The following is a 23,605-nucleotide window of genomic DNA, read 5'->3' on the forward strand; positions in this document are numbered from 1 at the left end:
TATTATAAAAACAAATGTAAAAGTGAATTAGAGATACTCTAGGAGAGTCAACATCACTTATATCTGGTGTGTAAAGATGTTAACTAAATAATTGTGTGGTGTGTAAATGTAAGATGTCAAATATCTAGAGAATATTCCGTGAAATATTCTTTAATCATTGTACTATAAATAAAAAGCTTATGAATGTGTTAAGTGAGTTGAGTAAATTAAGTCCTAAAATGTCTATTGAATCCTTTGTAATATTCTTTGAGTGTTATTAACAAAATAAGAATATTGTGTTCTAAATTATTCGTGCCTTACCCTGAAACACTTTATCAATAAACCTTCAATCATATACACTTTCGTATATACTGTGAGTTTGTAAATTTGGTATCAGACACACGTATAACCCAAAAGTCACGAGAACAAAGGTAATAACAAACTATACTTCTGAGCATTTATTTAAATATTATGAAATTACACTGAACATATAACCAAAAGTTCTAATTTCACTGGGCTGGGCTCGATTTAACACTTAAGCTGTGGCTTGTAAACTTTTTTTTTCTTTCTCCTGCAATTTTAATATGAAAAATTTGTTAAAAAAAAAAAAAAACCCAGCTATCTTTGGAATTTTATCCCTTTTTTCTCAACAAGAAGTTAACATTAACAACTTAAAAACATCGGGTAATGATAAGTAAATCTTTAAATTGATTATGTACAAGAAAATCACTAGATACTCTTTCATACACGACTCCATCGTAAATGGGAGATCATAGTAGTATAACTTAATTAAGGAAACTACAAACGAATAAAGAAAGGAATGACACATTAATGTGTGTCCTAAAGAAAACAACACTCTTCCTCACGTCGACGTCGCGAGCTTGCCCGCTTTAAACGGCGGATGAAGCAGCCCAAACTCGTCTTTAGCATCAACCGGCCTGTCCGTCTGGCTGCGCGTTGGCTTCACGCTCCGACTCCCTAGCGACTTATGCGTGAACCCATACATCTGAAGGATCTGATCGTCTCCAAAATTAAACGCTCTATCCATCTGCCGGAGACACCTCTCAACCGGATAATCCCCAAACTTCCCGCACGGTTTGCACCCCACGAAATGAGTCACGAGCGGCCACCGATGGTCTCCAAAACCCGGTTTATGATTCTCAATCATCTCCTCGTACCGGTCCACCAAAATCCCCCAGTAACCGTGCAAGTAATAGCCACTCTCAAGATACACTTTCCCTCCCCATTTCTCTCTCTCCGTCGCCAAAAGATAAACCATCGCCGACTGATCGTCCGCTTCGAACGCGGGCCGGTCTTTAAGTTCCCGGGTCAAGACTTTACCCGCTTCTTCTCGGATCCTCCCTTTAGGGCCCATGGGAGCCCAAGCGTCGAGGAGATCAAGGGCCCACTGCGAGTTCCTAATCAAGAAGCTTCCGGTGTTTAAACCAATCCAATTCTTCTGATCGTAAACCATCTCCTTCCAGCCGTGCATCACGAGGTTGTAATCCTCGTACCTCTCCCACGGAAGCTCGAACACCATGTCCGTGAACATCGCGTCACTGTCCATCCACCATAGAAACTCGATCTCGGGATGAGACAATAGCAACTTCCGAATCAACGGAAGCTTAGCCCAGAACCCAGCCATCTCCGCGTCGAGCAAGGCCATGTTGTAGAAGATCTCGATCCCGTGGATCCGACAGTAATCGATCTTGTTCTTGATCGATTTCAAGAGGTAATGGTCTCCCACGGGATTCTCGCACGGCTTGGGAGCTGAGCCTGTGACGAGAAGAACCCTAGGCTTGTTCGCCGCCACGAAGTTCGGGAAGCTAGGGTTTTGTTTCAGCCAATCAATCCTCTGTTCGTCCCAATCAGAGATCTTCGGACCGAGAGAATACGGTTTACTCCGGTCTAAAGCTTTCTCTTCGTCGACGAATATCTTCTTGAAATCGAAGTTCTCGTAGTTGTTGTTGCTATCTCCAGCTCCGTCTTTAGTCGACGTCGTTTTGGAGGAGACCTCGACGAGGACGCGGTGAGTCTCGGCGCGTTTGCGGGAGTAGAAGAAATGCTCGCGGATCTCCTCGATGTCTTGCTCCGGCGTACCGAACTTACCTGCTCCGATTGTGCCACGTAGGACGACGACGGTGAGAACGAGGCAGAGAAGCGTCACCTTTCCTTGACGCCAGACTCTCTGTAATCTCCTTAAACGCTGCGTTCCTAAGCATCTCTCTATCATCGTCTTCTTCTGGTTTTCGACACACGGATCTTGTCCAGATTCAGACACAATCTAAGAGAGAGAATCAGAGAAATTTAAGGAAAATCTAACGAGATTTGACGACAGGAATTAATTATACGCGTTTATGAGATTTAACCACGTAAAAGGAAGGATCAACGAAGAGATTAAAAAGAAGAAGGTAGTATTGGATTTGGATTAAAGAAGTAAATAATGATTTAAAAAATATTTGAAAATTTGTGAATGTCAGACAGAACATGCCTGCCTGTCTTGTTCTAGACGCGTAATCTTGGTCCTAAAATGTCAAGACACAACAACACTCTTGATAGGCTATCTTTGTCTGATACTAGTTGGGCCGAAATAATCTAAAGCCCAATTACAACTTCGGTCCTAAAATTACAGGTTGTTTCGTTAATAACAGAAAACGGCAATTCGTTAATGAGATCAAACGCAAATCGACGGTTGATATTCATTTTAAGATTAAGCTCACACAACTGTCCGGTTCAAAATTAGGGCGCCAAGAAATAACAGCCACTAAATACTTTTCTGTTTTGAGATTAATTAACGGGACTATTTTTATATAACAAAAATTCCTATAAATTGATTAGTTCATGTTTACTTTCAATTCAGGATTTAGAAATATTATTATTACTATTTTTTTAGAAAAATTAATATTCTGAATTCTCTTTGATTAATATTAAGGGAGAGGGTCTCCACCAATGGCCGGCGTCAGGAGCTTTTTCTTGTTCGCGGCGATTGCTTTATTGTTCGCCGGTCGTTACGGAGACGCTACCGCAGCCGCCAGAGGTTACATTAAGTACAAAGATCCAAAAGCAGCGGTTGAAGAGAGAGTAGAGGACTTGCTAACACGAATGACATTACCTGAGAAACTTGGTCAAATGTGTCAAGTTGATAGGTTCAACTTCTCATATCCCAATCCCAGTATTGGCCAAGAAATCTTCACAAAATACATGATCGGTATGTTACAAACAAAACTATTTGTTATATATCCAAATATCGAATAAAAAAATGATTTATGATTTGTATTGGTGCATGAGTATAGGAAGTGTTTTGAGCAATCCTTATGATACTGGGGCTAGTATAGCAAAGCGGGTTGAACTAGCGAACACCATGCAGAAACTGAGTCTTTCCACGAGGCTTGGAATCCCTTTGCTTTACGCTATTGATGCGGTTCATGGCCACAACACTTTTATAAATGCCACCATCTTCCCCCACAACATAGGTCTTGGTGCCACTAGGTATATATATATATATATATTTAAATGAAACGTAACATATATATATACATGTAGAAATACCCTATTGCGTTTTATAGTTTTCTTGACTGTGAATGCGTCTTGTTGTAGGGATCCTGAGCTTGTTAAGAAGATTGGAGCTATCACCGCGCTTGAAGTAAGAGCTACAGGAATCGCGCAAGCTTTCGCGCCTTGTGTTGCGGTATGCAGAGATCCTAGATGGGGAAGGTGTTATGAGAGCTATAGTGAAGATCCGAAACTTGTGAATCTGATGACCGAAAGTATCATGGATGGATTACAGGGAAATGCTCCTTACGTCGCTGATTTCAAGTAACTAATTAGTTTTAAACCTAAATATTTTAATGCTATTGATCACTAATTAACTAATGTGAAAATGTATCTCCACGCGATCAGGACTAAACTGGCTGGTTGCGCCAAACATTTTGTTGGGGATGGAGGGACGATAGATGGAATCAATGAGAACAACACTGTTGTTGACAACGCTACTCTCTTTAATGTCCATATGCCTCCTTTCGAGTTAGCGGTAAAGAAAGGGATCGCATCAATTATGGCTTCTTATTCTAGTCTTAACGGTGTTAAGATGCACGCAAACCGAGCAATGCTAACTGATTACCTCAAGGACACACTCAAATTCCAAGGCTTTGTTATCTCTGACTGGCTTGGAATTGATAAGATCACAACTCCACCTAGAGCAAATTACACTTACTCTATCGAAGCTTCCATTAATGCCGGCATTGACATGGTTGGCTCTCTTCTTTCTTTCTTTTTTTCATTTTCAAGAATCAATAAACAGGTTCTTGTTATGCTACAAATGTTTAGACTCAAAAATAAGGGATTTTTAACATGTAGGTTATGGTTCCATGGGAGTACAAAGAGTTCTTGGAAAAATTGACAAACCTAGTAAACGGTGGATACATTCCTATGAGCCGTATAGATGATGCTGTCCGAAGAGTCTTAAGGGTCAAATTCTCTCTCGGTCTCTTTGAAAATCCATTTGCAGAGGGAAGTAGTCTTGCCACTGAGTTTGGATCTGAGGTAAATTCAATTGTACTTTCTGACCATGTCTAAACTTGTATTAGATATATATATTATATTAAACATGCTAAAAATTAAAGGAACAGAAAGATGTCTATGCATGATAGATAACATGTGGACACAATAAATGAAATTAATATTAGTCACCATTACATATTAGACCATGTGAACATACCACATAACTATTATAGTTAGTCTTATTATACACAAGGGATGTGGGATTAAGGGAGCAAATAGATGTCTATGATACAGAATATGTGGAAAACAATATAAAAAATATTAATATTAGCCACCATTTCATATTAGACCATGTGAACACAAATTACAACAAAACTGTTATAGTTAGTCTTAATAAACATATAAGTGATGTGGGATACTTAACACAATGTTGTAGGAACATAGAGAAGTAGCGAGAGAGGCGGTGAGGAAATCAATGGTGCTTTTAAAGAACGGGAAGACAGACAACGATAAAATTGTTCCGCTCCCGAAGAAGGTGAAAAAGATCGTTGTTGCTGGCGCACACGCTAACAACATGGGTTGGCAATGTGGTGGCTTTACTCTCACTTGGCAAGGATTCAACGGAACCGGAGAAAACATCTCTCGTAACAAAGCCATGAACCTCCCTACCGGTAAAACCAGAGGTACTACAAATAAATGTCTAAAGATATACGTAGAATATTAATCCGTTCACACATGCATTATGATATAGTGATGTTTACTCTCTTTTTTTTGTGCAACCTGATTGCATTCATAACTTAACTTTGTTTCAGGGCCCATAAGGCCTGTTTGGCAACAGAGTCAGCTCTAGCATTAGCTGCTTTTGGAATAAAATTAAACTTGATTGTCTTAAATAAAAGGGAGAGGAGGTATATATCACGAATCATGCCATAGATCTCCAAGTTCATCTGATGTCGCTTGATCGTGTTGATAAGGACTTGAGAGTCAGAGAACATTATAGGAACTACAATCTAAAATGTTGTTTTCTCTAATGCTCTAACATTAGATGTTTACTCTAAAATGTTGTTTTCAAAACATATATAGGAACTACAATCTTGGAAGGAATCATGAAAACAGTGGATGCCACCACTGAAGTTGTCTACGTGGAGGAACCAAACCAAAATACAGCTAAGCTTCATGCCGACGCAGCATACACAATTGTGGTTGTAGGTGAAGCTCCATACGCAGAGTCACAAGGGGACAGCACCACGCTAAACATGGCCGCACCAGGTCCAGACACGATCAGCCACACGTGTGCTAGTGGTATGAAGTGTGTAGTGGTCCTAGTCACAGGACGTCCTCTCATGATCGAGGCCTACATTGACTTCATCGACGCTGTTGCGGTCGCTTGGCTTCCAGGAACCGAAGGACAAGGAGTCGCTGATGTTTTGTTTGGTGATCATCCATTCACCGGCACTTTGCCTCGCACGTGGATGAAGAGTGTGGTTCAGCTTCCGATGAACGTTGGCGACTCGGCCTACGACCCTCTCTTCCCCTTCGGATTCGGAATCACAAATTAAATGAAGAATCAAATCATCTATATCATGTATGTTAAATATGTGAAAATGTTAAATGTGACGCTTCTTCAATGAATAATATTTGATCACTTTATACTCTGCTACGTACGATGCAACTTGTTCACAGATCAAAACAAACTTGTTCATGACTTGATGATTGAGCATGCCTTTTCCAAGATGGACATGAGCCCAATGCATATAATTTCTGAATGAATTTGATTAGAAGATTCATTAAGCTCATTTATAGTTTACAATATCAGCATAACAACAAAATCCTACGTAAAGGCTAGATATCCATGCACACACATAATACGTCTAGATATCCATGAATCTCTATTTTCAAAATATATATGTAATATGATTCCAAATAGGAATATAAACATAATATTTAAAGCAGTAGAACAAACTCAAAATTTGACTAAGCAATCTTGGAATAATTGCGCAGCAAGACCCTATCCCGAGCACGATAATATTTGGTAAACGTTGACCAACTAATTAGTCATCCAGCTAGCACTGATCAACTTGTCTATTAGGGCAGCCTCAACGGGTAGAAACCCAAAACAAACATTTTAGTGGTAAATTATTATTACTAGGGGTTTAGCATTGTGTTGTTTTGTGCATGTAATTGTATTGTTTGTTTTTTGATAAAAGTTAATTTTGTCATGTTGTCTATAATTGTCTACGAATGAAGGATCTAAAGTTATACATGTTGATTAGGTAGATCTAACAATGACTATAGTATTCATTTCGTTGTATTTTTTTTAAATCTTATATTGGTATAGATTTGATTGACCTCTAGCATAAAAATGATCAAAGATAACCGAACTTTTGTAGTTGTTAAGTTCCGGTTAAAGTAGTGTAAGGAAAATGGTTTAAATTTTGATTTTTAAATGTATATGTACAGTAAATAAAATAGTTTTCTTAGTTTACACGGATTTTATTGTGAATCTTCTCAAATGTAGTCTTTTTTGTAAAATTAAAGTAATAAGTGAAGATATGTATATATTTATATTGTTATACAACTATTTAGTATAGAGTTTTAGCTATTTTTTTTACTAAAAATGGTTTTGTGGTTTAAAAAAAAAATCAATCGCAGACCAAAAAAAGAAATTGGTATAGCTTTATGTTTCAAGAAAATAAACTGGGTTTAAATTGTTTAGGTTTGAAATTTGGTGGGCCTTGGAACATTAGTTTTCTCTGCTTCTAACTCAACCGTTAGGTCGTTTTATTTTTCATCATCGGGAGAGCTTCTAGGTTTCCAGTTATTAATTCAACCCAATGATCGTCCACCCCGCCAAAGGCATCTAGGAGCGTAGTCCCGCGCTTCCGAAAATATATTTTTTCAATATGGAACATTATTGTATCAAACATGAGTAAATGTATATAAACTGACCAAGGCTTTAAACTTGTGGTTCCTTGCTGCAATTGTTTTAAGTGACTTTGCACAATGATTAATATGGTGTCATGAAATTATTGAAATACTTTAGAGTTTGTATGAATGGTCATTAAAGCTAATTTTGTTTAACTAAATTAAACCCTACAATTCACACAATTTATGTAAATCAAATTATATTAACACAATCATATATAGATCACAAGATTTTCTCATAATATTAACAAAAGTCTTAAGACTGATTGACAAAAGTCTTAAGACTCAATTGACCAAAAGCAAGGCCAAGTCAAATAAAAAACATTGAAAATGCTCAAGAAACCTCTGCATCTGTAAGTAAACTTACTTCGCCTTTGTCTTAGATTTCTTGAGAAGACTGGAAGTTCTGAACTCATCATCGTCTCTAATAAAGCTCCACCAGAAAATGATTAGAGGAACTGTGGCGAGGTGCCAAATATAGTGAGCATCAAAGTAGCCTCCATACGGAGGGAAGTCATATATCTCTAAAAGCATAGCTAAACCTGAAGCTATCACAACCACCCACAGTTTCCAATTAGAAGGATGCCTAGAAACAGCTGCCCATCTTGCCCATAGGAAAAACTGAGCGACTCCCATGGCCACACACACAATCATGTTCCAACCTGTAAACAACATTGAACTCACAGAGAATGTGGAGAAAAAAAATGGAACTGGTTTCAGATAGGGGAAAGAGTTCTCTGTATACCATAATCAAGTTTATAGAAGTTAATGTACAGTACGTGGGTGGTGACTAAAGCTAGTAATGGAGCGGATACCATGACTCTTGCAGCCTCCACCCGAACATCAAAGGTTCTTAGGATGGATACGATGAGTGAGAATCCGAGAACGGCTATTGCAGATGAGTAGTCCAACCTCTTTGTGATGTCAACATCCCTGAGAAACCATAGAGACAGATCACCAGAAGATTGAGGATGATAAAAGTAATGTGTAGATGATTACCGAGTGTGGAAAACTGCACTCCAGAACCAAGAGTTCATGGACAGAAACCAACATATTCATAGTAACCCGTCCTATCATGTTTGAGAGGCAACTTATAGTATAGTGTAATGAAGAAGGAGAGCCAGCCATGGAAATGCATCGCTAGGCTTAGCACAGAGAAAGTAACAGAAGCAGGGTCCTGACAATGACCATGGGCTCTTCTCATCATGGCTACCATGTATGTTTCCTGAACAAATTAATTAATTATTCCAGTTCTCTAAACATAACATCTAAATGTTGTAGCTTCTCAATCTTACCATGGTATTCTCCATTGAGCCAGACATGCAATGCGTTGGCCACGTTAGAAACTCTAACAGTAGGCTTGCCTCCTTTATTCTTAAGGTCACTGTCATCTATCTTGAACCTATAATATAGAAATTTAATCAGATAAAATTCTTATGTTCTTTTTGATGTTTTCTTCTTGAAATTCTAATTCATAAAAAGAAATCAGACTTGTACGCTTACTTTGTTGTGTACCATCCGTAATCAGACCGGTCTCGGTGAACACCTTGAAATCAAACTTCTTATTTGCCTTTTTTGACTTCATATAATTCCCTGCAGTGTGATGAGAGACAATCTGAAACATATAGCAAAAAATAAAATAAAAGTAAATAATCTCTTAATTTTTTGTCGATACAATACCCTGAGTAGAGTGGTTCCCATGAATTCACCATGCTTCTTGATGTTTTTCGAGTTCCAAAAACGGGGGAAGTCGAGCAACAATGAACGCTTGATACAGAAGATTAACTAACAGAGGTTCTGAAGATTCATCTATAATTTATAGGTTTGGCATGAAGGAAACAGAGAGGTCGACATCACTTCTGAATTAAATGACGAAAACATTAATTGGTAAATCAAGAGACATATGTTGAACAATAAGGAAGATTAATGTTTGGTGTTTGCAGAGAAGCTGAACGGAGACGGCAAAGGTAAAGAGACGAAGAACAATTAAAAAAACCCTAATCGACAAAACGCTGTGTTTAATAACATAATAAAACATTAATTGAACGGGAAAACTCAAATCATACCATATAGTTTAAAAACCAAACGCGAGAACATAATTACTAAACCAAACCGAGAATCATGGACCCCACAATCTTTATAAAATGCATACATGTACAGCTTAAGGAGAGAGTAACCTCTCCTATCATAAATATATATTAGTTTTGGCCATCAATGTACAAAGTATCCTTTAGTTTAGTGATATAAATGTTGGTGTTTATATGTCAATAACCCGGGTTCGAGCCACATACTTGACACTTTTTCACACTTTTTAAAAGTGGGACTCACAGACCGCTGACGTGGCGGCACAGGAATGAGGCAACCGCCTCATTATATTATAGATTCTACTTTTAATAGATGATAAAATTTTAATAATTTGGAAAGAAAAAAACCATTAAGTTTACAAAAAAAAAGAGAACAAAACCATTCACATCTGGACAACTGGCGAATGATGTTTGAAACCGGTTCTTAGAACACTTCCATTAGTTGATACTCATTGAATATCTCTTAACAATAAAATTAAAGAAAAAATAAAAAAATTAAGAGAGAGACAAAGAAAAGTATCCCAAAAGTGATACTAAGAGCATGATTAATGTGGGTTAGGGCATAATTAACCCCGATCTCTTAGCCGGGGTTCTTAACTCATGATTTAACATTTTTTTTTTACATTTTTCGGCTAAGAGACGGCTCTTATCCCCTATATATTAATTGAGAAGCATTTGAAAAATTAGAACCTTAATTTTGTATTAATTAAAAAAACCCCAAATCCTAGGTGGTACTCTAAATGCCTTCTAAATTCCATTTCAAAGAATTCTAGAGCATCTAATATAAAGTATAGTGTAATCTATTGGTGTCACATTATTCCATAATTATATAACACTAGAGAACATTATATTAACCTAAAATATATGAAGTGTGTATTCTTTCCTTAAATAAAAGCTACGGAATTACCTAATATGATTTACATATATACGGGAATTAATGATTATGAATAATAAAGATTTGATAACAATTTTTGCATCCTTCTTCATTTTTGTTTAAATTTATATTATTAAAAAAACTTAAACAATCACATTAACCATATAATAAAAAAATAGATTTTTTCTTATATGTTATATTTTAATTTTTTTTTAAAATGATTTTAAATTACAAAAATGAGGAAACCTTTATATGTTATATATTTTTTTAAATGACTTTAAAATACAAAAATGAGGACACCTTATATGTTATATTTCTCTTATATGTTAGAATTTTCTTATATGTTATATTTTGAATTTTTTTAAAACGACTTTAAATTACAAAAATGTAAATTTTCCTTAAGTATACGACTAAAAACATTAAAATGACATGTATCAATTCGATGGTTAATTTGAAAGCTTTCAAAACCATATGGAAGATAAAAGTCAAAATAATTCAGCTATGAAAACAATACTGTTCACTTTTTTTCAAGAATGTGTTCGCTGAAAAAAATAAGGTTTTTTTGTCATAATTTGTTTAATGTCCACTAGAGAACATTATATTAACCTAAAATATAAGAAATGTGTATTCTTTCCTCAAATAAAAGCGACAAAATTACCTAATATGATTTACATATATATGACAATTAATGATTATGAATAATAAAGATTTGATAACAATTTTTGCATCCTTCTTCATTTTTGTTTAATTTTATATTATTAAAAAAATAAACAATCACATTAACCATATAATAAAAAATTAGATTTTTTCTTACATGTTATATTTTAATTTTTTTTAAATGATTTTAAATTACAAAAATGAGGAAACCTTATATGTTATTATTTTTTTAAAATGACTTTAAAATACAAAAATGAGGACACCTTATATGTTAGATTTTTTCTTATATGTTATATTTTGAATTTTTTTAAAACAACTTTAAATTACAAAAATGTATGTTTTCCTTAAGTATACGACTAAAAACATTAAAATGACATGTATCAGTTCGATGGTTGATTTAAAAGCTTTCAAAACCATATGTAAGTTAAAAGTCAAAATAATTCAACTGTGAAAACAATACTATTCAATTTTTCAAAATTGTGTTCGGGGAAAAAAACAAGGTTTTTATGTCATAATTTTTTTAATGTCCACTAGAGAACATTATATTAACCTAAAATATAAGAAGTGTGTATTCGTTCCCTAAATAAAAGCTACGAAATTACCTAATATGATTTACATATATATGGCAACTAATGATTATGAATAATAAAGATTTGATAACAATTTTTGCATCCTTCTTCATTTTGTTTAATTTTATATTATTAAAAAAATAAACAATCACATTAACCATATAATAAAAAATTATATTTTTTCTTATATGTTATATTTTGAATTTTTTAAAATGACTTTAAATTACAAAAATGAGGAAACTTTATATGTTATTTTTTTTAAAACGACTTTAAAATACAAAAATGAGGACACCTTATATGTTAGATTTTTCTTATATGTTAGATTTTTTCTTAGATGTTATATTTTGATTTTTCTAAAACGACTTTAAATTACAAAAATGTAAGTTTTCCTTAAGTATACGACTAAAAACATTAAAATGACATGTATCAATTCGATGGTTGATTTGAAAGCTTTCAAATCCATATGAAAGATAAAAGTCAAAATAATTCAACTGTGAAAACAATACTGTTCACTTTTTTCAAGAATGTGTTCGATGAAACTAAAAATCCCAGTTAAGAGACTGGGGTAAATCATGGTCTTAGGGGTGGAGTTCTTAGTGTAATTTAAGAACCGGTTCTTAAATTACGATAAGAACCCCACCCCTAAGAACCTCCATTAATCATGGTCTTAAATACTCTTAAAAGCTTATGAAACCACATGTCTCTTTTTAATTGGTTCAATTTATCAACAAAATTAATTTTAATTAGATAATTAAATTAATGTTAAAATAACTATTCTTTTTATTTAAGAACTCCTATTTGAGATACTTACCATAAGGTTGTTCTTACTGGGTGTGTTTTTAGAACTCCACGCACCTTTTTTCTTTGCCTCTCTCTTAATTTTTTTTTTTAATTTTTAATTAGTTTAGAACTCCGTAACAACCTAGCGATAGACATGCTGTAAAAATACTGATTCTATGATGATACAAGGGCTAGACTTTGTTCCACGAATAAATTAGTACCTGATTCATAGTGTTCTTAGTGATTTTCTTATCTACAATATATATACTAGGTAGTTTTTTGGGTAATCCGAGATATTTGCTGAGCCCTCCTTCTTTCTGGATTTGTAAGCAGTCTGTGATCTCTGTTTTGATGGACAATGGTGCTCTCCGAGAGAAGGTGATGGAGGATTTATTGGTGTTGATCGACTGGTCAGAGGCTGTCTCATATCTGGTCAAGATCTGCTTAAGGGTGGAGGCATTGGTGCTGTCCGTTTTGATGAAGAACATAGTATCGTCGACAAAGAGAAGGTGATTGATCTTTGGACTCTCGTTTGCAACTCAGATGCCGGTTAGCTGGCCCGTTTCTTGAGCTCTGTTACAAAGTCCCGAGAGAACTTCACTACACAAGATGAAAATGTATGGTGATAATAGGTCTCCTTGTCGGATACCCCTGCTCGGTTTAAATCTTCCTCGCCGTTGATGAGGAAGGCGTAAGTAACAGAAGAAACACACTCCATGATCCACGAGATCCAGCGCTGGTGGAATCCCAACCTCTCTGAGCACAAGTCGGATGAACTCCCACTCCAATCTATCATAAGCCTAGCTCATATCCGTCTTGACTGCCATAGAAACGCGTTTCTCAGCTTTAGAGGTTTGGAGATAGTGGAGTACTTCGTGGGTGATCAAAACATTATCCGCAATTGCTCGGCTCGAGACGAAAGCGGATTGAGTTTCTGAGATGATCTCGGAAAGGAGGGGTTGCAGTCTCTTTGTCAAGATCTTGGAGATGATCTTTTAGTAGACGTTGGAAAGTGCGATCGAACGGATTGACCGATAATTTGTGACTGCTTGGGGACCTTAGATTAAGGGTGAATTTGTGAAATGACCAAGTTTGGGAAATAAACTAAGTGCAGAGCATTGATTTTGACATAATGTATTATCTAACAATTGTGCTTCATTTCCACCGGTTTTACCCTTGATTCTTACAAGTTGCCGGTGGCTTAAAGATGTAGAGATGACGTTGACAAAATCCAAGTGTGGCCAATAATTAATGCAAACTGTCACCAACAAAAGGAAGATAATACAGCCACATCACATACATAATAACCACAAACATTTCATTAATTCTATTTCATATCACCAAAATAATATAGAATATTAATTATACATCAACAATTAAATCTAGATACTAAAACTTATCTCAATCTAAAACTAATTTCTAAATATTAAACCTTAAACCCTAACCACTAAACCCTAAATCCAAATATAAACCATAAGCTCAAATATAAACCTAAAGCTAACTCCAACTTTTAAATACTAAACCCTAAATGGATCACTAAACCCAAACTCAAATGTAAACTATATTATATATTTATAATTTTAAAATAAAATTAAAATCTGAAAATATAAATAATACTTTGTGATATTAAACTATACTATATAAAGATGGAAAATATCATACTAAACTCTAAACCCAACCCCTAATTACTAAACCTTAAATACTAATCACTAAACCCTAAATACTAATCACTAAAACCTAAACCCTAAATACTAATCACTAAACCCTAAATCCTAATCACTAAACCCTAAACCCAAGTATAGACCCTAAACCCAGATAGAATGGAACAAAACATATAGTATAGTACATAATTGTGAACAAAATTAAACAATCTTTATTAATCGTCAAATGGAACAATACATGATAGGGTCACTAAACCCAAATCTCAACCCCACCTTCCAAATACTAAACTCTAAATCTTAATCATTAAACCCTAAATGAATAAACTAACATTTATACTTCATATTATCCAGTTATACCCTCCACATATGCAAGTTGCCGGCACAAAAGAAGAAAGAAATGACCCAAAGAAAGAAGAAAGACACACCACTGGTTAATTAAGCTAAACCCAAATTAAGGAAGCATAAACCCAAATAGAATATATATAATATGGTTTACTAAAACCAAACCTCTACTTACTAAATCTAAACCCTATGCATGAACCTATAAACCCAAATACAATCTATAAATTATTTCCCAATATTAGACACTTAAAGGCACATTTACTTGGATAGCGTGTTACATTTCTTCTATTCCATATAGTCTAAGTAGTATAGTACACGAATGTTTCAAATAATCAAAATTTTTCAGTGGTGCATCCATAGTATGGAATGCAAATAGTAAACCTTCCCCACCCGCAAAAATACAACAATACAAGACACACCATTAATTATTAAAGTTAAACCCTAATTAAGGAAGCATAAACCCAAATAGTGTATATATAATATGGTTTACTATACCCAAACCTCTACTTAGTAAAACTAAACCCTAGGCAGGAACCTATAAACTCAAATACAATCTATAAATTTTTTTCCAATATTGGACACTTGAAGGCACATTTTGAATATTAAACCTTAAACTGTTATTACTAAACCCAAACCTTAACCCCACACCTTCCAAATACTAAACTCTAAACTCTAATCACTAAATCCTAAACCCAAGTATAGACCCTAAACCCAAAATGAATGAAATAAAATAAATAATATAGTACATATTGGTGAACAAAATAGAACATTGTTTATTAATCGTCAAATGAAACGATACATGTTCACTACACCCAAATCCCAACCCTCCCTTCTAAATATTAAACCCTAAATCTTAATCAATAAACCCTAAACCCAGTATAAACCTTAAACCCTAAACTCTAAACCCAAATCTCAAAATCTAATACTGACCTCAAACTCACCCATATTACTCTAAATACTAAACCCTAATCAGTAATTACTAAACCATAAACTCAAATATAAACTTTAAATCCAAATATCAAAATCTAAAATAATACATAATATTATGTAATATTAGTTTATACTATATAAATATTATTTATGGTGTAGAAATGTAACATAGTACACTAGTATAAGAATTTATTTATCATTTATCCAAAATTGGTTTTAATCATTACACTTAAACCAATATAGTATGAATTTCATATTACAATCAATTACACAAAATGACATAGAAGAAAACTATCAAATTTGAAAATATAAAGATGATTACATTTTTAAGGAGCAGTATATATATATATATATCCCAAATAGTATAGTAACTTTACATACTAAAGAATATATACTATACCCACTACAAGAAAACAGCGGTATTCTGACGGACATTCCGACGGAAAATGAAATCCTCGGAATATCCCGAGGAATTTCCGAGGATATTCCGAGGAAACACAAAATTTGGTTTCCTCGGAATTTCCTCGGAATATACCGACGGAATTCCGAGGAAATATAAATCCGTCGGAATATTCTTATGGAATACCGAGGAAACATGTATTCCTCGGAAAAAACCGATGAATTCTGAGGATATATTATAGCCGTTAGCGAGCCGTTGGGAGATTTTTAAAACTCCGAGAAAATTACGACAAACTAGCCGTTGGCGTCGGAATTCCGTCGGAATTTCTTCGGTCTGTCGGCAGGATTTCAACTATAAATACAAGCACCCCTCTTCCTCTTCATTCACTCCATATCTTCATCCTCCCTCTTACTCTCTTTACACACGAATTTGATTCATAAAAAACATGTCTTCTTCAAATTATTTTTGTTCTTGGATCGATCGACCTCATTTGGATCCGAACACGAGATTGCTTACGGAAGAATACCAACGAGGTATAACCGAATTCATGGGGTTAGTTCACCGACAACCGGAAGCAAAAACATGTATGTTAAGATGTCGTTGCTCTAATTGTAAAAATAGAAAGGTTATTAAAGAGTGGGATGTTTGGACTCATCTATATTTGAGTGGGTTTACACGAAGTTACAAAATTTGGTATCATCATGGGGAAACTGATTATGAACATGGTAGTACTAGCGAACCTCAGCCAGCGGTTAGATTAGAAGAACCAATTAGAACGGATTTAGATTATGGTGTAGGTACTAAGCAGATGGTAAATGATCATTTTAGAGGGGAAGATTTACCCAATGCACAAGCTAGAAGATTTTATGATATGTTGGATGCTGGAAAGCAACCATTGTACGAAGGTTGCAGAGATGGTCATTCAGCTTTATCATCTGCTACAAGATTGATGGGCATTAAAACAGATTATAATTTGGCTGAAGACTGTGTGGATGCGATTGCTGATTTTGTAAAAGGTGTTCTACCCGAGGATAATGTAGCTCCTGGTTCATACTACGAGGTTCAGAAACTCATAGCTGGTCTTGGTTTATCGTATCAGGTAATAGATGTATGCAGCGACAACTGCATGATTTATTGGAGGGCGGATGAACAGCGGGTTACATGCAAATTTTGTGGGAAGCCTCGTTATAAAGATACGAGTGGAAGAGTTCCAGTGCCATATAAAAGGATGTGGTATTTGTCTTTGACGGAAAGGTTGCAGAGGTTGTATCTGTCTGAATGCACAGCGCAACCAATGAGATGGCATGCGGAGCACTCAACAGATGGTGAGATCAGACATCCTTCAGATGCAAAAGCGTGGAAGCATTTCCAATCAAAATATCCCGACTTTGCGTATGAGAGAAGAAATGTCTACCTTGGATTATGTACTGATGGTTTCAGCCCGTTTGGCAAGAGTGGAAGACAGTATTCTCTATGGCTAGTCATTCTTACACCATACAACCTACCCCCAAACTTGTGCTTGCGACGAGAGTTTTTGTTTCTCTCCATTCTCGTTCCCGAACCAGAGCATCCTAAGAGATCACTTGATGTGTTTCTTCAGCCACTAATATATGAGTTGCAACAACTATGGGCTCAAGGTGCTGAAACATACGATGTTTCGTGTAAAGAAAACTTTCAAATGCGGGCAGTACTAATGTGGACAATAAGTGATTTTCCAGCATATGGTATGTTATCTGGATGGACAACGCATGGAAGGCTATCATGTCCATATTGTCAAGATAACACTGATGCTTTCCAACTAAAACACGTAAGGAAAACGTGTTGGTTTGACTGTCACAGGAGATTCCTACCACCTGATCATCCATATCGTAGGAGTAGGAATTTGTTTACGAAGAACAAGAGGGTGTTTGACAGTCCACCTCCGGAAATTTGTGGAAAAGATTTGAAGACACAACTAAGAGATTTTGGCGCTGAAAGGACGCCAGACGTCGGTGGACATGAGCGTTTTCCGGTAGATGCTGTTGGAGACCTACATAACTGGCACAAAAAAAGTATTTTCTGGGATCTGCCATACTGGGAGGATCATCTGCTAAGGCATAATTTAGATGTCATGCATATTGAGAAGAACTTTTTTGACAATCTCATGAACAAGATCTTTAATGTTCAAGGTAAAACAAAGGATAATTTGGAGTCAAGACTGGATTTAGTCAATATATGTGCTCGTTCAGAACTTCATGTTGATGAGAATGGTAGGGCTCCTTTTCCCATATACCGACTTGATGCAGAGGGAAAAGATGCGTTCTTTGATTGGATTTCAAACGATGTGGAATTTCCAGACGGTTACGCATCTAATTTGCGTAACTGTATCGAGAGAAAGGAAGGAAAGTTTACTGGTTTGAAAAGCCACGATTGCATGTAATGATGCAGCGCCTCCTTCCGTTTGCCTTTAAGGAACGATTACCACGAAATGTTCATGAAGCAATTGCAGGGATGAGTGGTTTCTTCCGCGATTTATGCACGAGATCAGTGACTCTTGAAGGTATTGAAAATTTGAAGACTAACATAGCCGTGATTCAGTGCAACCTTGAGAAGATATTTCCTCCCTCATTTTTTGATGTTATGGAGCATCTTGTTATTCACCTGGCAAGAGAATTGGAACTTGGTGGTCCTGTGCAGTATAGATGGATGTATCTGTATGAGCGGTATATGTTTCATTTGAAGAAGATGGTGAAAAATTTAAGTTGGGTGGAAGGTTCTATAGTCGCACATATGATCAATGAAGAAACTTCAAACTTTGCCGAGTACTACTTTCCAGCAGAAGTTCATACCAAAAACAGAAGACCTGCTCGGCATGATGATAGAGCGAACGGGCAACATATCATGTTACGGTTCCAGACATTTTCACAGACGTTGGACGACTTAGCGGAAAACCAAAGGACCGTCGACTTACTGAGCATGAGCGCAGTAATTTGCAAACATATTTGCTCACCAACTGCGAAGATATTCTTCAATATGAGAGGTAAATAAATTAGCTTACAAATTTTTATTTTAACAAGTTGAAATTTAAATCTTAATTAATTATATTATTGTCATCATATGTACATGATTTTCATGGCAGAAAAGCGGTTCGAATATAGATACGCCACAGAGGACGAACTAGAAGAAATGAAGCAGAGATAATTTTCTGGATGGATGTTTACTTATGTGAGTGCTTTAAACAAATTAAAATATCATTTATCACATATTTATACTAATTCACATTTATTGATATAACATATATATGTGCTATTAATAGGTGTCTGCTGGTTTGGCCAGAGGTGAAACATTTGACAATTGGATACGCGAGATGGTCGTTGGACCAAACTTTGTTGTGAAGTCATATCCGAGATTTTGTACTCGAGGATATGCATTCACAACTCAGAAGAGGAGACGTTCGAGTACGACTTATGATGCTGGCGTTTGTTCTGCATCAGGAGATGATGTATACTACGGACACATACATGAGATTTTGGAAATCAAGTATTTGGCATGGTTGGATTACGCTGTACTGTTTTCTATTGTGATTGGCACGACAACACTCTAGATCGAGGTGTGAGAACAGATGCATTTGGTGTTACATCAGTAAATTCGAGGCGAAAGCCGCAATATTATGATCCTTTCATTCTTGCTTCTTAGGCCGATCAGGTAATTAAATGTTAATTATTCAGAATGATTCATCATCATGTGTATTAATTTATAATTTTACTAATATTTTTTTAAATGTTATAGGTTTGTTATATCAAGTACTCCAGGGTAAGGAACAGAGATGATCCATGGGTTACTGTTACAAGACTCAACCCGAGAGGCCGAGTTCAGAGAAATTCTGAGCTGGCAGACCCACTACAACCAAGCACATCCGGCAACTTAAGTGCAGCAGAAGATTTAGCTGGAGTTGGCCTTGTAGTCGATTTAACCGACTTCGGAGAGGAAGCCGTCATTCACGTAGAGGATGAACCAGTGATTGGAGAGTTTCACCAAGATCCAGATTCAGATTCATCGGTGATGATGACTCGGAAACAGACTAGCATCGACTTTTTTTTTAATAGAAATACCGAGGAAATTCTGAGGGAAGATAGGTTTTCCTCGGAATTTCCTCGGAATAAACATTGTCGGTTTAGGGATTTGATTATAGATTCTTTTTCCTCGGAATTTCCTCGGAATATTCCGACGAAATTCCGAGGAAGATAAGGGTTTCCTCGGAATTCCCTCGGAATATTCCGAGGAAGTAGGGTTTTTAAACCGAAAATAACGCTTTGCGGTTTGAATAACACTTATATAACCCTTATTAAGTGTCTTAGACTGATTATGAAGTCAAAAATTTGTTTCTTACCCTATAATAAACACTTTTCCGATTGTATGAACGAAATCCCCACAACATAAGAGAAACACTTATACACTTTAATGAACGGTAAAGGGAATACTTACAATTCGTTTTGAAATTTTGTTATTTCATAGTTTATGATCATCTATACAAAGATTCCTCAATGGTATGCATTGCATTTGTATAAGAAATGATATAGGGCAAAAAAATTTGATGTTTTGAAACCCCAAACATGTGTTCCTCGGAATTTTCTCGGAATATTCCGAGGAAATTCCAAGGAACAATATAAACCAACAGAAATACATGCATAGGATATTCTTTTTCCTCGAATTAATGAAATATCCGAGGAAATTCCGACGGATATTTAAGTGTCCGTCGGAATTTCCTCGGAATATTTTCATTTAACCGGGCAAACCAGCCGCGAAATATTTCGCGAAAATTGAAATTGAAATACCGAGGAAATTCCGACGGAAACTATCCGTCGGACTCTAGGTTTTATAACGACGAAACACTTCTTCTTCCCCATTTCTCTCTTCTTCCTCTCCGGCTCCTCTCCCTTCTCTCCGGCAATCTCCCCCTTCTCTCCCGACGATATCTTCGGCGAATCCTCTCTAAACCTACACAAATCATGTAAGGACCCTATCCCACTCTCTTAGGTTCTGTTTGTTAGGTTTTTGTGTAGATTTGATGATTTTAGAAGTTTTTTGATAAATTTTTGTTAGGGTGATTGGTTAGGATTGTGATTTGGTTGTATAATAGGTTTAGAATTGTGATTTGGTTGAATAATTTGTTTTGTTGAATTGATTTAGATTTTTTTTTATAAATTTTTTTATTATTTTTGTATTTATAAAATCGATTTTTGTATATAAATTCGATTTTTGTGCATAAATTCGATTTTTTGGATTTTACAAAACGTTTTTTGTATATAAATTTTATTTTTGGATATATAAAAGATGATTTCATATTTATAAAAATATTTATATTTATTATGTATATATAATATGAAAACGTTTTTTGTATATAAAATCTATTTTTTGCATTATAAAATCATTTATATATTATTAAACATTTTTTAATATCTATAAAACTTTTTTTGTGATTAAAAACTATTATTTGGGATTTAAAAAAAAAAATATATATAATATAAATTTCTATATTTATTAAACATTTTTAATATTATTAAAACTATTTTTTTTGTAATTATTAAACTATTTTTTATATATTAAAACTATTTTTTGTTTATTAGAACTATTTTTATATATTTATTAAACATTTTTAATATCTATAAAATTTTTTTTGTGATTAAAAACTATTATTTGGGATTTTAAAAAAATTATATATTTTTATATTTATTAAATATTTTTTTTTTAATTTACAGGTCTAATATCAGACCCGGCCTCGACATCGTCGTGGTCGTGGTGGTACGGGGAGCCAGTCTCGGGATTCCTGCCATTTTCAGGATTCCGCTTCGCCCCACAACTCCTACCATACATCTCCCTCTGCTGCACCCGCTCCTTCTCCTCTCGCTCCCGCTGCTGCACCCGCTCCTGCTCCTCCGGGTCCTTCGGGAGTGATGAGTGTTGCGGAGTTGGTTCGACAGCCCGGTCGTGACCCTCTTCCCTATCTCACACCGTATCCACATGGATGGGGTCAAACATGGTAATTAAACGTATTTTTTTTTCATTGAAATTTGATTCATTATTAATAATTTGTTCTTTTTATTAGGTTCAACCGATCCGGGAACGAGATCAGCGCATGAATCAACCGTATGATGTACTCGGCCCTCGACAAGGGACATCCGACTTTCCTACCGACAAGCAGCATATGTGGTTTCGTCAGTTTGCGGTAAATATTCTAATTTCTTACTTATATTTTTAATCTTTAATATAAATTTTCTACTAATTGTGTTTTTTTTTCCAGCAAGAATTCAAGCTTAATGGACGAAGTGGGGATAGATAAAGTGCGTCTCATCGGAATTCAACGATGAGACGCTCTTTATCTATCACCACTTCGTCCATAAAGTTATGGACAACTATGGGAAGCAGATCCACGAGTGGAAGAAGAAGTGGGAAATCAACAAGGTTGTTTTTAATTTATTAAACAATTTTTTAATTTATTAAACTATTTTCTTTTTTTTTATTAAAAGGTCCCAAAGTCGATAAACAACACGGCCTGGACGGAGTTGTGTGCGCATTGGGGTAAGGAAGAGACGAAAGAAACTTCTTCCACCAACTCCACCAACCGCAGGAGCGACCGTAAAGGGAATGGCGTCTTCAAGTATAACTTGGGTGCTCAATCTATTGCCTCTCTGGGGGATCGCATGGTAAGTTCAGCCGCTTTTTCTTCAATTATTTAAGTTTTGAAATTTTATTTTTTGTGCATTTCTTCTAATTTCTAATGTTTGTTTAATTTATGTTTTTTTCAAGGCGGAAGAAAATGATGGCGAGCCGGTTGATGATCTCGCCCTAATGAAGAGGGCGTATACCAACAAGAAGACCGGCCAGATTGATGACGGTCTTGTGAGGGAAGTGGTCACCCTGGTCCAAACTCAGGTGCAAGACGAAGTGTCTCAGCTTCAAACCGAGGATGACGATTCGACGGCTTCGACCAACTTGTCCCGGTTTCGAATCAACGAAATCGTTGAATCGGTAAGTTTTTTTTTTCAAGTTCAATTCATTTCTTTCTTGATTTTTATTTTATCATCTTTTTATATTATTTAAATTTGGCTATTTTCTATTTCAGTCGGTTCCAAAGAAGAAGGGACGTTTGGTCAGTTTGGGTCGTCGCACCCGGTCGGTTCCTCCTTCTTCTGCACCACCGCCCTTTGTTGATCCAGAAGTACTTACGGCTCAATTGAAGGACAAGGATGATTGCATATCTTTGTTGGAAACCTAGATGGCGGCTCAACAGGCGGGCTATGAGGCACAGAAGAGGCTGAACCAGCAAATGATGGAGATGATGCAGAGTATGTACCCGAACGAGGTGTTCCCGAACGTGCAAGACCCGTAGTTTTTCTTTTTTTCAAAAACTCGGAATGTTTTATTTTTATTTGTTCAACTTTGAATATTATCTAATATGTTTTCAATTTTAATTTTAATTTTATATTTTCGAATTTAAATTTCAAAAATTTTATTTTAAAAAAAAAATTAATTTTTTTTGAAATTCCGAGGAAATGAACCCTCGGAAATTTCCGACGAACAGTTCCTCGGAATATACCGAGGGACTCATTCCTCGGAATTTTCCGAGGGCTCCGTTCCTCGGAAATTCCCGATGAAAATTCCGAGGAACATTTCGTCGGAACTTCTGAAGACTGGACCATCGGAAAATCCATCGAAATATCCCGAGGAAGTTCTCCCTCGGTATATTCCGAGGACCTTTCCGACGAACTGGTGGTCCTCGGAGTTTCCTCGGAAATTCATTTCCTCGGAATTCCGTCGGAAATTTCCGAGGGATTTCCGAGGAAAAATGAATTTCCGAAGAGTTATTTCCGAGGACTTGTTTCGTCGGTATGTCGTTGGAATAACGTTATTCCGACGACATACCG

At 35.7% G+C, this 23,605-nt stretch overlaps 2 protein-coding genes and 1 pseudogene across 2 annotated transcripts; 1 reads left to right on the plus strand and 2 right to left on the minus strand.

Annotated features, from left to right (window-relative positions):
• The first annotated feature begins 196 nt into the window (after positions 1-196).
• LOC106376363 (beta-glucosidase BoGH3B) lies at positions 197-6,124 on the plus strand. The gene is made up of 8 exons (XM_013816434.2): positions 197-410; positions 2,912-3,187; positions 3,273-3,468; positions 3,577-3,795; positions 3,880-4,228; positions 4,336-4,521; positions 4,916-5,162; positions 5,563-6,124. The coding sequence occupies exons 2-8, from the start codon at positions 2,929-2,931 to the stop codon at positions 6,036-6,038; spliced, it is 1,932 nt and encodes a 643-aa protein (XP_013671888.2). The 5' UTR covers positions 197-410; positions 2,912-2,928; the 3' UTR covers positions 6,039-6,124.
• Positions 668-2,509, minus strand: LOC106376365 (xyloglucan 6-xylosyltransferase 1-like). Its single transcript, XM_013816437.3, has one exon. It carries the CDS (start codon positions 2,210-2,212, stop codon positions 842-844), a length of 1,371 nt encoding a protein of 456 aa, XP_013671891.2. The 5' UTR covers positions 2,213-2,509; the 3' UTR covers positions 668-841.
• Positions 6,125-7,767: 1,643 nt separating the features above from the next.
• LOC106424656 lies at positions 7,768-8,620 on the minus strand (annotated as a pseudogene).
• Between the last annotated feature and the right edge of the window lie 14,985 nt (positions 8,621-23,605).

This window comes from Brassica napus, chromosome C4 (genome assembly GCF_020379485.1).
Source record: "Brassica napus cultivar Da-Ae chromosome C4, Da-Ae, whole genome shotgun sequence".
NCBI lineage: Eukaryota > Viridiplantae > Streptophyta > Magnoliopsida > Brassicales > Brassicaceae > Brassica > Brassica napus.